Raw genomic sequence first — 15,055 nt, 5'->3', positions numbered from 1 at the left:
TTTTTATTGTCAAAGACAATAATTTCGGCATATTTTACTGCAGAACCAAATTCGATGCAACGGAGTTTCTGCTTTTTTCGATTTAAAGCTTTCGTGACTACAGGGATTCATCTTCTTGGTTCTTTCGGTAAAGTCACGTAGAAGGGAAATAATACAAATAAAACATAATAAAATAATTCTCACGACGTTTCGGCCACAACGCAAGCAGCCGTCCTCAGGTGAAGAACAGGTCTGTCGGAAAGACAGTGTCTGAATGAACACCACCACGCTTGGCAGCGTATATTTAAGCTGGGTTGGAGGGGGAAGAGCGCCTTGACAAAGGAATTTGCATATCAAGAGGAATTTAGCATATTTATGGGAAATGCAGATATGGGATTAGTCACTACTTGTGAAATGCCTACCTCCTACGCAGACCTGTTCTTCACCTGAGGACGGCTGCTTGCGTTGTGCCCAAAACGTCGTGAGAATTATTTTATTATGTTTTTTTATTATTTTATTACTTCCCTTCTACGTGACTTTACCGAAAGAACCAAGAAGATTTCTGCTTTTTGTTTGTTGCTTTTTGTGCAGTCGTTGGTGACCCCGGCTGCTCAAGAACCCGGTTTAATCGCAGGCGGCTGTCACCCTGGATTCGAACCCAGACCTTCGAGCCACCCGGCCACCACCTTGGCGGTTGTTAACACGCCGCTTTCAGAGTCTCGTGAATCCCATTTAAATCCACGCAACGGTGATTAAAACAACTTAACTGGTGAGGCCTAAGCGAGTTCCGCTGTGTGAACCAGCGGCGGGCAGCACATGTAAGTGCAGCAAAGTCCACTTGGACCGTGCTATGCTCCCAAAGCTGCACCGACCGGCGTGGTGAAGTATGGTCAAATAACCCGCCACGACCTGCACGGCGTGGGGAGGGATCCGCGTCCAACAGTGGCTTCATAAAGGGGCAGTACAAAAAAATACATATCATACACAAAGCAATATAAATACAAATCATTTAAATAAATACGACAACAATATCATCACCTGTATATGGAAGACGCAGCCCCAATCGTAAATTTAGCTCGCGACACGCGCACCCTCGTACGGGTGCTGTAGTGATGGTAAACTGTCGCAGAACCGACTTGAAACCATTATTTGGTTCTTTCGGTTAAGTCACGTCTAAAGATAAAATAATAAATTAAATTAAATAATAGAATACGACGTTTCGATTGCAACACAAGCAATCATTATACCTGATGATTGCTTGTGTTGCAATCGAAACGTCGTATTCTATTATTTAATTTAATTTATTATTTTATCTTTAGACGTGACTTAACCGAAAGAACCAAATAATAATTCCTGCAGTCACGAAAGTTCTAAAATTAAGATTGACTTGAAACCACTTCAAACAACACTCAAGGCCCCCCATAAAACGCCAACACAGTCGATCGTGGTGGGGTCTTATTCAATGACGTACTGGCTCGTTAGACTGACTCGTCAGACAAGTCCACGGTGCGCTCACTGCAGCGACGCAGGGTGATGATGTCGACGATGCTGATGGTGGCGATGACGGTGGCTGATGCAGCGACGCTGATGATTGGTGTTCACTTCGGGATTTTTAGCGTCGTCGATAATCGCACGCAGGAAACGATCACCAATTGATTATCGGTTCTCAGTCCATATCCACATTTCTGTGTGTGTCGGTGTGTGTGTGTCGGTGTGTTTGTCGGTGTGTCTGTCGGTGTGTGTGTCGGTCGGTGTGTGTGTATTTGTGGGGAGTGGTGGCGCAACGGTTAGTACGTTGGTGCGTTGTGCTACAAATCCAGTGACCCAAGTTCGATTCCTGCTTAAGGCCAACACCAGTGACGATTATTTGCACTGGTCCTGGGCCTCCCCTAGGTCGACTCAGCCTCAAATAATTGCCTGGTGCGATGTGTAAACATCGCCACTGGGGAGACAAAGGCGGCCGGGCATGGTGCTGGCCACCCACCCCGTCGTGTGCCGTGCTGGCCTTCAAAGGCGCTCGCGAACAATACTTGCCCCTACAGTCTGTTCAGGCTACATGGGGGATCTTTGTCTTTGTTGGAGTTCGTTTCTAAGAGAGAGATACCCATCCGACCGGGGAAAGCCACGCTCAGTCAGCCCCCGGGCAGAGTAGGGTGCAGAGGTCGCAAACGGGTTTTGATTCCTTACCCGTACCCGGCCGCACCAGGGTCGCAAACGGGTACCCGTACCCGGCCGTACCCATACCCGTACCCTACCCGTACGGGTAGGGTACGGGTATCGGGTACCTGATTGCGACCTCTGGGATGAAGCCATGTTGCAGGCGCGGGTGGGTTGATTCTAGGAACTTGAATTGTGAGAAGAGACAAGACGTTGGGAAATGAGTGAAAAACGGTGACTCACCAGTGACTCACGGCCTACCCGTACCCGTACCCGGCCGCACCAGGATCGCAAACGGGTACCCGGCCGGGTATGGGTAGCCGGGTATCGGGTAGGGTACGGGCATCGGGTACCCGGTTGCGACCTCTGGTAGGGTGACAAGAGTCTGCGTTGCCTCGGTGGTTTTATTAAGGTCGCTTCTCCAGGAAAGGCTTTCAACCGAGTCTCAAGACTCCTGTTTTTCTGACAGGAGGCTCCTGCTGAGAAGGATTGTTTGGCCAAGGAGGTGTGGGTCCCCGCGCTTACGAACGAGGACTCGGGAGAAAACCCACCGCTCGCACGTCGGGGGATAACGCTTTAAAATAAAAAAAATGTAAAAATCTTACGGGCGCCGACTGCAAACCTACTTGCTGCACTGCTGTTGGTGACGCCCCTACCTTAGAGGTCATCATCGGGTTCTGCTTCTAGGCGCAAGTGGTGCTGTTGCTGCTGCTGCTGCTGCTGTTACTCCTGTTGTTATCGTTGCTGCTGCTGCTGCTACTCCTGGTGTTAATTTCCACGACTACCCCTTGATGCCGCTGTTGCCGCAACTGCTGCAGCTACTGCCACTGCTGCTCGTGCTGAAGCTGCTGGTGCTGCTAATACTGCTGCTACTACCGGTTTTGGTTGTTGTTGCTAGCTCGTGCTGCTGCTGCTGCTTCTACTGTTACTGCTGCTGTATCTACTGCAGCCACCACCACCACTTACACTGCTGCTTCTAATTTCCACCACTAGCCTTGATGCTGCTGCTGCTGTTGCTGCTGCTGTTGTTGCTGCAGCTTCTACTGTTACTGCTGCTGTATCTACTGCAGCCACCACCACCGCATATGCTGCTGCTTCTAATTGCCACCACTAGCCTTGATGCTGCTGCTGATGCTGCTGCTGCTGTTGCTGCTGCGTCGCTTTTCTGTCGCCGCCGCCTCGGCCGGTGCCACCGCAGCCTCTTGCTGGCGCTGTTAAGAGTCGCGCGGCCGGCCCCACGGGGCGAGGTGGGAGGGGCGAGGTGGGAGGGGCGACGGCCTATCCGCCGAGCAGGTAGACGACGACCTCGTACGTGGCCATCATGATGGCCGTGTTGGGCACCTGGCGCAGGAGATGAGCGGGGAGGCCGCGGTACAGCGCCCGGCCGCCCTCCTCGCGCGCCACGACGCGCAGCGTCTGCACCAGCGAGCGGTACTTGGTGCCCTCCTCGCGCAGACGCGTGCGTGCCACCTCTGCTTCCGCAAGCCAGGGACGGAGGGGGGGAGGGGACGGAGGTGGGGGGAGGTGGAGAGAGTGAAAGACGGAGGGAGGGAGGGAGGGAGATCAAGAATGGCACGCAAATAAAACAATAACAACAATTCCGGAGCGACTTTCACGGACATTCACCCATGGTCCTTCGATAAACGATCCACTCCTGACTTACATAGGGCTCAGACTTGTTTGTAAAGGATCCCAAAATCAGCATAGGACCCATAGATGAAGGTGGGACTCTATATATTGCACAACATGTGTGCAGCGGCAACATCACCATCAGCAACAACAATTCCCACCACCATTACCATCGCCGGAACAACTACCATCAGCAACAATACTGAAGACAAAGATCCCCCGTGTAGCCTGAACAGACTGTAGGGGCAAGTGCTGTTAGCGAGCACCTATGAAGGCCGGCACGGCACACGAGGGGGTGGGTGGCCAGCACCACGCCCGGCCGCCTTTGTCTCCCCAATGGCGATGTTTTTACACACCGCAACAGGTACTCATTTGAGGCCCAGGACCGGTTCAGATAATCGTCACTGGTGTTGGCCGTCAGCGGGAATCGAACTCGGGTCGCCGGGTTCGTAGCGCGGCGTGGTAACCTCTACACTACCGCTCCCCAGAAACCACCAACACCAATACCCACCATTCGCCACTGACGGTGACGTCACCACGGCGCCTGTGCCAGGCCAGGTGCACCTTAAGGCCATGTGAAGCGTCGAAGGCTCGCTGCTGACAGGAGGTCACGGGACAGAGCCCAGGCTGTCGTGGGTTGACCGGCGGAGATGGCTGGCAGATGCACACCAGCTGTGGCCCCTACTGCATTGTGAGCGGTTGCACCCGATTCAAGAGCCGAATGGCTCACAGGGCCATACCTAATAAATGAACTTTGAACTTGAGCGTCGCCCCTCTGCCCTACCCATTGTTGTTGGAGGGCGACTGCCTCCAATTGACCACCACCACTTCTAGCACCAACACCCCCCCCACCCCCGCCAATGAGCGGGTTGTGAGCGCGCGCCCGCACCCCACGCGGGCCTCACCGTGCGGGTAGGCCAGGCAGGACGCGCAGGCCTTGGAGCAGGCCGCGGCGCACATCAGCACCAGGAAGTCGCTGGCCAGCCGCCCGTCCTCCACCGTCGCCACGGCGACAGCAGCGGGGGCGGCCGCGGCCACGACGACCGAGGTGGCGGTGCCGCCAAGACGCCGGGATGCCCCCTCCGCCCTGGGCCCACCGCCGGTGGTGGCGGGGGTGGCGCCGTCGCGGCCGGAGTTGCGGCCGGAGTTGTGTCCCCGCGCCTCCAGCAGCCGCCTCTTGAGGCTCTCGTAGAGCACAAAGTGAACGATGGTCTCGGAGATGCCGGCGTAGGAGGCCGTCATTCCGCGGTAGAATCCGCGGACGCCCTCCGTGCGGTACACCTTGCGCACGCACTGCAGCGCCGTCATGCCCCGCTCGCCGCGGCTCCTGCGGAGGAGGGGAGGGGGGCGGGGCGGGGGGGCAGCGTGCGAGAAAGCGTCGTCATAAAACGACGCCGTATAACCGCCACGTCAATCGCTCGTCAGTGATTACACAGCAATTTTAGTTTTGTACTTGCACAGATCCCAAAGGCCCCGCAGAGCCTTCTGGGAGTGCGTCATGTGAGCGGTGCCGATTCAAGACGAAGAAAAGCAACATCTCTGGGGTTGTCAAATAATTTTGACCGATCACCCAATCGCAGGGCTGCGCTTTTACCGTTTTTAACAGAGAAACGACGGCAAATGTAATCAATCGTCCCACTGCGGTCGGTTACCCGGTTCCCGACCTTTCAGAGTGTGAAAGCGGTGACGTGGTTTCACCGGTCATCAATTAACCCTTTCCCATTCCGATGACGTGGGTGCCCGTCATCAGTTTTACTTCCGATTCCGTTTTCTCTGCATTCTGTTCTGATGACGCCGGTGTACGTCATCGGAATGGAAATGGATAAAAAAATTAAATAACTTTATCGGTACCGAGGCTACCACGAGGCCATGCGGGAGGGCGCGTGGCACGGTTTGGCGCCAGCTATCGAAGAGTGCGGTCGTGTCGTGAGTGTGATGTCTTTAAAAGCAACGGCGCTACGCCTCTCTGAATGAAATTAACGACGAACCGCTCGCCGTTCCGAGATTCAGCGGTGAACAGGAACAAACGCACCCGCTGTAACTTGCAGACATCTCGGAACGGGAATAAGGGTTAAACAACCCTCGCCGTTACGGACAAGACGCCGATTTTACCAATCGGCAAAACGATCGCGGCCGCCGTTCACGGTGGAGGGGTGCGGGGGGTGGGGAGGGTCGCGCGGCGGTGCAGTGTGTGTGCGTGCGTGCGTGTGTGTGTGCGTGTGTGCGTGTGTGTGTGCAGTGCGTGTGTGTGCGTGTGTGTGTGCAGTGCGTGTGTGTGTGTGTGCGTGTGTGTGTGTGTGCGTGTGTGTGTGTGTGCACGTGTGTGTGTGTGTGTGCGTGTGTGTGTGCAGTGCGTGTGTGTGTGTGTGCGTGTGTGTGTGTGTGGCCTGCGGGGCGACGCACCTTGCGTCGAGCTGCATGCGAGTTTTCACCAGCCACACGGGGTTCATGGAGGTGTTAGTGATAAAGCCTGCGCGCAGATTTCACGGTGCCACGGACACACGCGGAGAGAGACACCCCAGAGAGACCACAGAGACACGGAGACCCACGGACGGACAGGGAGAGAGAGAGAGGGCGAGCGTGGCGAGTGAGCGAACCGTCGACCACCACGACACCCACGGGGGAGACAAAATCAAAAGACGAGGAAATGAGGACCGGGCCTGCAAGGTGGCGGCAGCGGTTGATGTTCGTCCCACGGCAGCAAGAAGGGCCCCCGGTTGGAACCCAATTTGCCTGCGAATTTAAAATGGTTTACACCACAGTTCAGTCGATCGGCAGGTCGTATGCGGTGGAGGTAAAGTGTGGGCACTGCCACCCCCACCTCCTTCTAACACTTATGGCTAGCGTGGAAGAGTAGGCCAAAACACCCGCTAGAGAGGGGGCATTTAATGAGCTCCCGCCTGTAGTAGAGGCGGTCCTGGCAGCAGTGACGTAATCAAGAAATTGCAGGGCTCCACCTTGACCTTTCTACGCTGCTCGTAACGTATTTGGCATTTGCGCGTCCGAATATTTCAAATACCGTAAGAACACGTCTAGTTGCACGGTTTGCTTACAACTTGGAACGTTGAACACCGGCATATCGCGTTAAATGTTTTATAAAAGTCATATTTAACGCGATACGAATTTGAATTTTACTGTCGCTTGCATGTGTTCCTCGTTAGAGAGAGACAGACGCAGTCCTCCCTCCCTCACCTCCCTCCCTCACCTCCCTCCCTCCCTCCCTCACCTCCCTCCCTGACCTCCCTCACTCCCTAACCTCCATCCCTCCCTCACCTCCCTCCTTGCCTGACCTCCCTCCCTCACCTCCCTCCCTCCTTAACTTCCCTCCCTCACCTCCCTCCCTAACCTCCCTCCCTCCCTCACCTCCCTCCCTAACCTCCCTGCCTTACCTCCCTCCCTCCCTCACCTCCCTCCCTAACCTCCCTCCCTAACCTCCCTCCCTCCCTAACCTCCCTCCCTTACCTCCCTCCCTCCCTCACCTCCCTCCCTGACCTCCCTCCCTCCCTTGCTCTCAGTGTACTCTTGCCCGCTCGTAAAGGTCACACCTCCTGCTGCTGCTGTATAATCGCTGTCACAGCCTCGACACTCATTAACCCGGCGGCGGCACCGACGGAACAGATGTCATCTCAGGAGAGAGAGAACGCTTCGGAGGTGTGGCAAACCACAGAGAAATACCAAAGCTCTGTGGCCCAAGATTTAACCGATAACATGTCACTTTTCTTGTTTACCAGTTAAGGCCTTCTTGAGCTATGTAACTCTTTTCAGAAGCGACCTGGCAGTCCCAAACAATATCCCAACGAAATAGCTTATCATCGATTTAAAGCTTTCGTGACTGCAGGGATTCATCTTCTTGGTTCTTTCGGTAAAGTCACGTAGCCGAAACGTCGTGAGAATTATTTTATTATGTTTAATTTTTATTATTTTATTACTTCCCTTCTACGTGACTTTACCGAAAGAACCAAGAAGATAGCTTATCATCATCACGTGTAAACTGACAGCAGCCAAATACTCTAAACGCCTGTTTCTAAATGTGGAAGGAAAAACGGGAGGGCCCGGAGAAAAATCCACGCGACCACGGGGAGAGAGACACCGCACACGCCAAATGTACAGGCGTCAGGGTTGGGATCGAACCCAAGACCTTCTGTACACCAGGCGAGGTGGTTACCATCTCGCGAGTATTTGGCTGCTGCTATAAATGTCCACACGATGATAAGCCACTTCGTTGAGCTAACATTTGTGACCAGGTCGCTTCTAAAAAAGAGCCATATAGCCCAGTGGGGCCTTAGCTGGTAAAATAAAAAGTTTCAGTTTATTTTTGTGAACATCGTTTTTAAACGCTGCCCGCGATCGTCTCCGTCCTTGTGCTCCACAACGCACTCGCTACAACGCCGGCTCGCGACGGCAAGAAGCCACAGCGTCGCTCGGGCGATAGATCGACTCAAGCGCAAGCTGGCCATCGTTTTTGTGTTGTTTGCCCCCCCCCCCACCCCGCACCTCCGATTAGCACGGTAGGCTATGCACGTACGTTGCAGAAGTTCAGCATACACACGTACATACGAGGCTTGACGTTCGCCAAGTGTCAAGGTGTTTTTTTCAATGTGAAAAATAAGCCGATGCTGTTTGGGTAAATTGAGCAATTTCTACTCGTCTACTTTTTTGCTCCTAAAAAAATTAGTTTTTCTCATTCGCGTGAAAGTTGTTATTTTGTTTGTGATTATTACAGCCGTCATCATCGGCCCTGATCTATCCACTGCTGGATGAGGTCTCCCCCCCCCCCCCCCACCCCCCACCCCCTCTCACAATCCTGCAACGTAACAATCCGGCCTCCCACTTTCCTTGACGCCTCGCGTTTTATAAAAAAATATTTTTCTAGCCTACCTACCTAACAAAGCTAAGCACATTTTGAAAGTTAATTTGTGATTATATTGTGAACCTCTCCTTAACAACAACAACAACAAACGGGGAGGTGGGAAGAGGCACAAAGGACGCTCATCGCAACCTCCGTGGCCTCTGCGAGGAACAACAGAAAGCAACGTTCATTGGGGTCACCGCAACCGCAGGTCAAGTCCACCGCCCAAAGCCGCCAATTTAGCACCCGGGAAGATCAAGCAGCAACGCACGTGCAGAGCCAGCCACACGGCGGAACAAAACACGATTCGGAGACAAACGCTGAGAAACCTCAACACAGACGCCCAGATTCGCAAACGAGCGCCCCCATTTTTTTCCGACGAGGCAAATCCGTTTTGGTGGCGGGGACGTGAGGGTGGGAGGCGAGGTGAGGTGAGGGTGGGAGCAAAGCGAGGGAGGGAGGGAGGTGAGGGGAGGGAGGTGAGGGGAGGTGAGGTGAGGTGAGGGAGGGGAGGCGAGGGGAGGGAGGTGAGGGGAGGGGAGGGAGCGAAGCGAGGGAGGGAGGCGAGGGGAGGGAGGTGAGGTGAGGGAGGGGAGGGAGGTGAGGGGCGGGAGGGAGGGAGGGGAGGGAGATGAGGTGAGGGGAGGGGAGGCGAGGGATGTCACATGTCGAGCGGCCGCGCTGCGTTACCTGCTCTCGAGCTGCATTCTAGTTTTTACGAGCCAGATTGGGTTCGTGGCGCTGATAGCGGTGAACCCTGCCGAGAGGGGGTGAGGGCGGCAACCACCGACGTGGGTGAAGCGAAGACGAGCGCTCGGCGAGTTGAACCGAAGCGACCGCGCGGCGGATCGCGTGTTCATTGCCCCCGGAGCAGTGGCCGAGAGATGTTGACTACCTCTCCTGGTGTACAGGAGGTCGTGGGTTCGATCCCGATCCTGACGCCTGCTGCTGTATATTTGGAGTTTGCGTGTCTCTCTCTCATCATCATCATCACGGTGGCTAGGAGATGTTAACTCTCTCGCCTGGTATACAGGAGGTCGTGGGTTCCATCCCGACCCTGACGCCTGCTGCTGCTGTATATTTGGAGTTTGCGTCTCTCTCTCTCCCCGTGGTCGCGTGGATTTTTCTCCGGGTCCTCCGGTTTTCCCCCTCCACATTTGACTGCTATGCATTTCCACGTGACGATGACAAGCCCCTTCGTTGAGCTGCCAATTGCGGCCAGAATGCTTCTGAAAAATAGCTACACAGCTCAGTGGGGCCTTGCCTGGTAATAGACAAAAAGTTAATAAAGTTTATTGAATGCCTGAAAACTCGTCCTTGTGAACCGGTGACACTCTCAACCTCTCCGGTGTGACGGCGGCCCCCCAGCAAACACCACCGGTCCCCCCCCCCCCCTCCCCCATGCTGCCACCACCCACCCCTCGTGATGTCAAGGCCACAATACACGGTAGAGTACAGCATGGTGCTGCATGGTACAGCATGGTGCTGCATGGTACAGCAGGTGCAGCATGTAACGACACGGGGCGGCATCGTACGGTATGGTACAGCACGGCATGCTAGAGCAGATACAAACATGCTACGACACGGTCAAGCACAAAACAGCATGGCACAGCGTAGTACTACAAGGTACAGCAGGTACAACATGGAATGGTACATGGTTACAACATGGTTACAACATGGTTACAACATGGTTACAACATGGTTACAGCATGGTACTAGACAGCATGCTAAAGCATGATGCTGCACGGTAGAACTGGTAGAGCATGGCTTTGCAGGGTACGGTACAGCATGGTACTGTGGGGTACAGCATGGCACAGCAAATACAGCATGGTTCAATACAGCATGCTACATCAAGGCACTGCGCGGTACGGCAGGCATGGCATGGTACAGCATGGTACAGCACGGTTCAATACAGCATGCTACATCAAGGCACTGCGCGGTACAGCAGGCACGGAATGGTACAGCATGGCACAGCATGGTTCAATACAGCATGCTGCATCAAGGCACTGCGCGGTATGGCAGGCACGGCATGGTACGGCACGCACGGCATGCTGCGACAGAGAAAGGCCGAGAACCGGCGCGCGACTCGTACCGGCCGTGGCAGCGGAGCACATGTGCACCGGCGGAGACTCGGCCTGGAAGACGGAGTTGTAGTGCTCCTTGGCGGAGGAGTAGGCCGCAAAGTAGATGGCACTGGGGGGACAGGGAGAGAGCAGCAGCGAGCGGGGGAACTTTCAAGGGTTGTTTTTGCGCTTCGCAGCGAAGGTTTCGCGCGATACGAACGGCACGTCGGTGAAGGGTCGCGCTGCGTTTCGGGGAAAGCCCAACGCTCGGGGAGGAAACCACAACGCTCAAAGGAATTCACGAAACCGGCGGTGCGTAAAAGAGTCCTGGGACTCGGATGTGGCTTTCCTGGATAAATAATTAATCATAGGCATGGGTGTGCATGTGCGCGCGTGCGAGCGAGCGAAGACACTGTGTGTGGGGAGCGGTAGTGCAGTGGTTAGCGCACTGCGCTAAGAGTATTTGGCTGCTATCAATGTCCACGTGACGACAAGCGACATCGCTGAGCTGTCATTCGTGCTGGCCAGGTAGCTTCTGAAAAAGAGCTCGATTACTCAGTGGGCCTTACCTGGTAAGATAGAAACAGTTTAGTTTCGTTTTAACAGTTTCGTTTTAGACCCTAGCGAGTTCAAATTTCATTTCCGCTCACAGCAACATTGACACCAAATCTTGAATTTCGATTTAAAGCTTCTTTCGTGACTGCAGGGATTCATCTTCTTGGTTCTTTCGGTAAAGTCACGTAGAAGGAAAATAATGAAATAATAAAAATGAAACATAATAAAATACAAAAATAAAACATAATAAAATACAATTCTCAAACATAATAAAATACAATTGTGAGAATTGTATTTTATTTCGATTTAAAGCCTTCGTGACTGCAGGGATTCATCTTCTTGGTTCTTTCGGTAAAGTCACGTAGAAGGAAAATAATGAAATAATAAAAATAAAACATAATAAAATTTCGATTTAAAGCTTTCGTGACTGCAGGGATTCATCTTCTTGGTTCGTTCGGTAAAGTCACGTGGGTAGAAAAATAAATAATCCAGCAGTTCGACTGCTGGATTATTTTATTTTTTCCGCACAAGGACGACCGCTTGTGTTGCGATCGAAACGTCGCGATATATTATTTTTATTGTTTTATTTTTCTACCAACGTGACTTTACCGAAAGAACCAAAGAGTATTGACAACGAACATCTGAACTCATTATGGGAATCCCCTAGGTTGGCTCAACCTTAAACGCGGGCCCGGGCGTGGTGTCAGCCACACCCGTGCATCCAAGCGTCCTTCACAGGTGCTCGCTAAGCGGCACCTGCCCCAACAGTCTGTTCAAGGGCTATACGGGGGGGATCTTTGCCTGTGTGCAGGCACCGTGGTCACAAGCTTGTGGTGTACTGCAGAGCAGGGGCACAGCTTGTGGTGTACTGCAGAGCAGGGGCACAGCTTGTGGTGTACTGCAGAGCAGGGGCACAGCTTGTGGTGTACTGCAGAGCAGGGGCACAGCTTGTGGTGTACTGCAGAGCAGGGGCACAGCTTGTGGTGTACTGCAGAGCAGGGGCACAGCTTGTGGTGTACTGCAGAACAGGAGCACAGCTTGTGGTGTACTGCAGAACAGGGGCACAGCTTGTGGTGTACTGCAGAGCAGGGGTACAGCTTGTGGTGTACTGCAGAGCAGGGGCACAGCTTGTGGTGTACTGCAGAGCAGGGGCACAGCTTGTGGTGTACTGCAGAGCAGGGGTACAGCTTGTGGTGTACTGCAGAGCAGGGGCACAGCTTGTGGTGTACTGCAGAGCAGGGGCACAGCTTGTGGTGTACTGCAGAGCAGGGGCACAGCTTGTGGTGTACTGCAGAACAGGGGCACAGCTTGTGGTGTACTGCAGAGAAGGGGTATAGCGAGGGGCTCTGGTCCTTACCGAGACGGCGCCACTCCCACCAGGTTGGGACCCAGACCCCGGAACAGGGACCGGACTCCCTCCTTCTCCACTATCGTCCTGACAACACGCCAAGGGGGTGGGGGGCGTGGGGATACGCGGGAGGTCACTACCGTCCACACAGGGGCGCCGTATCGATTCGCTGCCACGCAAGTTGTTGCTCAACGTCAACATCAGCCGTACGACAAACACCGTCTGGAATGCAGGTTGTTTTCTTTCTCACAATCCTGGCTATCGCCTGATGAAGCTGGTTGTTGTAATCACCAGCGAAACGTTACCATCGTCAAACTGTACATGTTCTGGGTTTACTTTCCAACACACAACCGGTGGGCTGAAGTAGTAACCAATTTGCACGTTTTGTTTAGGTGACACAACCTTTTACTAATTGGGCTGCGCCGGGTGTTGGCGGGTTTAACGACACATTTATATTTACATGAAAGCCTACTACAACGTGCTAGACAGAATGCTGCTTCATTGGCACCGTCTCTCATTTACAAGCGTTCACTACACGCATGACGTCAGTCAGTACGACGCGAGGCTGCAGCGTCGGCATGTCACCTCCACGTGTTTCGACATGTTCGCGACGCGTGTGACGTCAGCGGCACGACGCGGCTCGGCGCGGCTTCTGCCGTGGTAAAATAACCGTGGCCCCTCGCGAGTTACGCCGGGGGCCAGCTCGGCTCGGCTCGGCTACGCAGTGGAAAATCGGTGCTAGCGGGAAAACCGGGTGGCAGCGTCTGTTGTTGATGCTGTTATTATTATTTCGATTTAAAGCTTTCGTGACTGCAGGGATTCATCTTCTTGGTTCTTTCGGTAAAACGTATTATGTTTAATTTTTATTATTTTATTATTTTCCTTCTACGTGACTTTACCGAAAGAACCAAGAAGCTGTTATTATTATAATCGCTGGTGCACAGGTGCCCGCCGTGGCTCGCCGACGCTCACCTGAGACACTGCGCCAAGCTCGGCGTGGCGACGCGGGCGGCGGTGACGGTGGCGGTGCCGGCTCCGTGAAGCGCCAGCGAGCCGGGCGCCACGAGCTGCCGGCACGGGGCGAGCGCGAGCGGCGCGGGGGCCACGCCGGAGCGGAGTCCGGACAGGGAGCCCGACGACTGCAGGCGAGTCTTCACCACCTCCAGTGGGCACGTGAGCACCGCGCCCAGCGTGCCGCCGCAGCTGCGCACAAACAAAGACGAACATCTTCTTGGTTCTTTCGGTAAAGTCACGTAGAATGGAAGTAATAAAGTAATGAAAATATCGTGAGAATTATTTTATGATGTTTTATTTTTTTTATTTTATTATTTCCATTCTACGTGATGACTTTACCGAAAGAACCAAGAAGATGAATCCCTGCAGTCACGAAAGCTTTAAATCGAAACTTAAACTTTCACCAGTATCGATTTAAAAACACAAACACGTAAATATATTTCTTATCGACAGACCTGTTCTTCACCTGAGGACGGCTGCTTGCGTTGTGGCCGAAACGTCGTGAGAATTATTTTATTATGTTTTATTTTTATTATTTTATTATTTCCATTCTACGTGACTTTACCGAAAGAACCAAGAAGATGATTCATTAGGTATACGAAAGAGGGCAACTGCAAGTTCTCAATGAAATAAAACTACAAATGCATAATCACCCCACAACTAAAACGTGTATCATCTCCAAGCCTTATTTTCTGATTTAAAAAAAAAAATTCCGCGTAAAATTCGAATGTATTGGGAGTACATCATCCCGCACCTAGTTTACACAACAAAGGCTCATTCCTAACAGCGTGCTTCAGCCGCACCGAACCTCACAATAATAATACAAGTATTCAGGGCCTACCTTGGCTCCTCCCACCCTGAACCAGTATATACACAAGGACTGTTTTCTTGGAATGTCTCTCACTTGATACAGCTATCGTGCTGTGACGGTTCCACCTGAAGACGGAAGCTTGTGTTGCCTCCGAAACATCGTGATTTTTTTAAATTAATTTAAATGTTTTACCTACGTGACTTTACCGAAAAAACCTAAGAATATGAATCCTTGCAGTCACGAAAGCTTCAAATCTAGAAGCACATCTAAAAGCCGATCACCATCGCATACAAGTGCCATCGACTCAGCAGCGGACATAGCACTGCTTCGCGACGAGTGTGGGTTTCCGGGAAACCGTCAAGGTCACGTAAAACCTCGCGCGATAACGAACGAGCGTTACGCGATGGCTTACATAACACGAACATTATTTAATTTAAAACAAACCCGTGCAGAGAATGTGCTGTGTCATCACGTGACGCGTGTCAAATATAATGTCGAGACTTTTAGCATTCGGAGTAAAGCAGTGTGGCTCTTAGCCTGAGGGGGGTGGGTGGATGATGACCTTTCTGGGGGGTACGGGACATGGCCAGATTTCTTTTTAAATCCTTTATATTAAGTTCACTTGCGCGCTTGCTTGCTTGCTTACGACC

The 15,055-nt window shown here is 53.0% G+C and overlaps 1 protein-coding gene across 1 annotated transcript in view; it reads right to left on the bottom strand.

Moving 5' to 3' along the window:
• Window positions 1-1,248: 1,248 nt before the first annotated feature.
• The window catches only part of LOC144945076 (solute carrier family 25 member 36-like), a 17,459-nt gene continuing 3,652 nt past the window's right edge, over window positions 1,249-15,055 (bottom strand). Inside the window, exons 2-7 of the mRNA XM_078873317.1 lie at window positions 13,553-13,783; window positions 12,590-12,667; window positions 10,707-10,807; window positions 6,169-6,235; window positions 4,671-5,092; window positions 1,249-3,608 (exon numbers count right to left, since the gene is read on the bottom strand). Of these exons, the coding sequence (XP_078729443.1) occupies window positions 3,415-3,608; window positions 4,671-5,092; window positions 6,169-6,235; window positions 10,707-10,807; window positions 12,590-12,667; window positions 13,553-13,783 (1,093 nt within the window). The 3' untranslated portion in view covers window positions 1,249-3,414. The remainder of the gene's footprint in view (window positions 3,609-4,670; window positions 5,093-6,168; window positions 6,236-10,706; window positions 10,808-12,589; window positions 12,668-13,552; window positions 13,784-15,055) is intronic.

Source organism: Lampetra fluviatilis, chromosome 36 (genome assembly GCF_964198595.1).
Source record: "Lampetra fluviatilis chromosome 36, kcLamFluv1.1, whole genome shotgun sequence".
Taxonomy (NCBI): domain Eukaryota; kingdom Metazoa; phylum Chordata; class Hyperoartia; order Petromyzontiformes; family Petromyzontidae; genus Lampetra; species Lampetra fluviatilis.
Note: the sequence above shows the minus strand (reverse complement) of the source record. Positions and strands in the feature narration are given on the sequence as shown.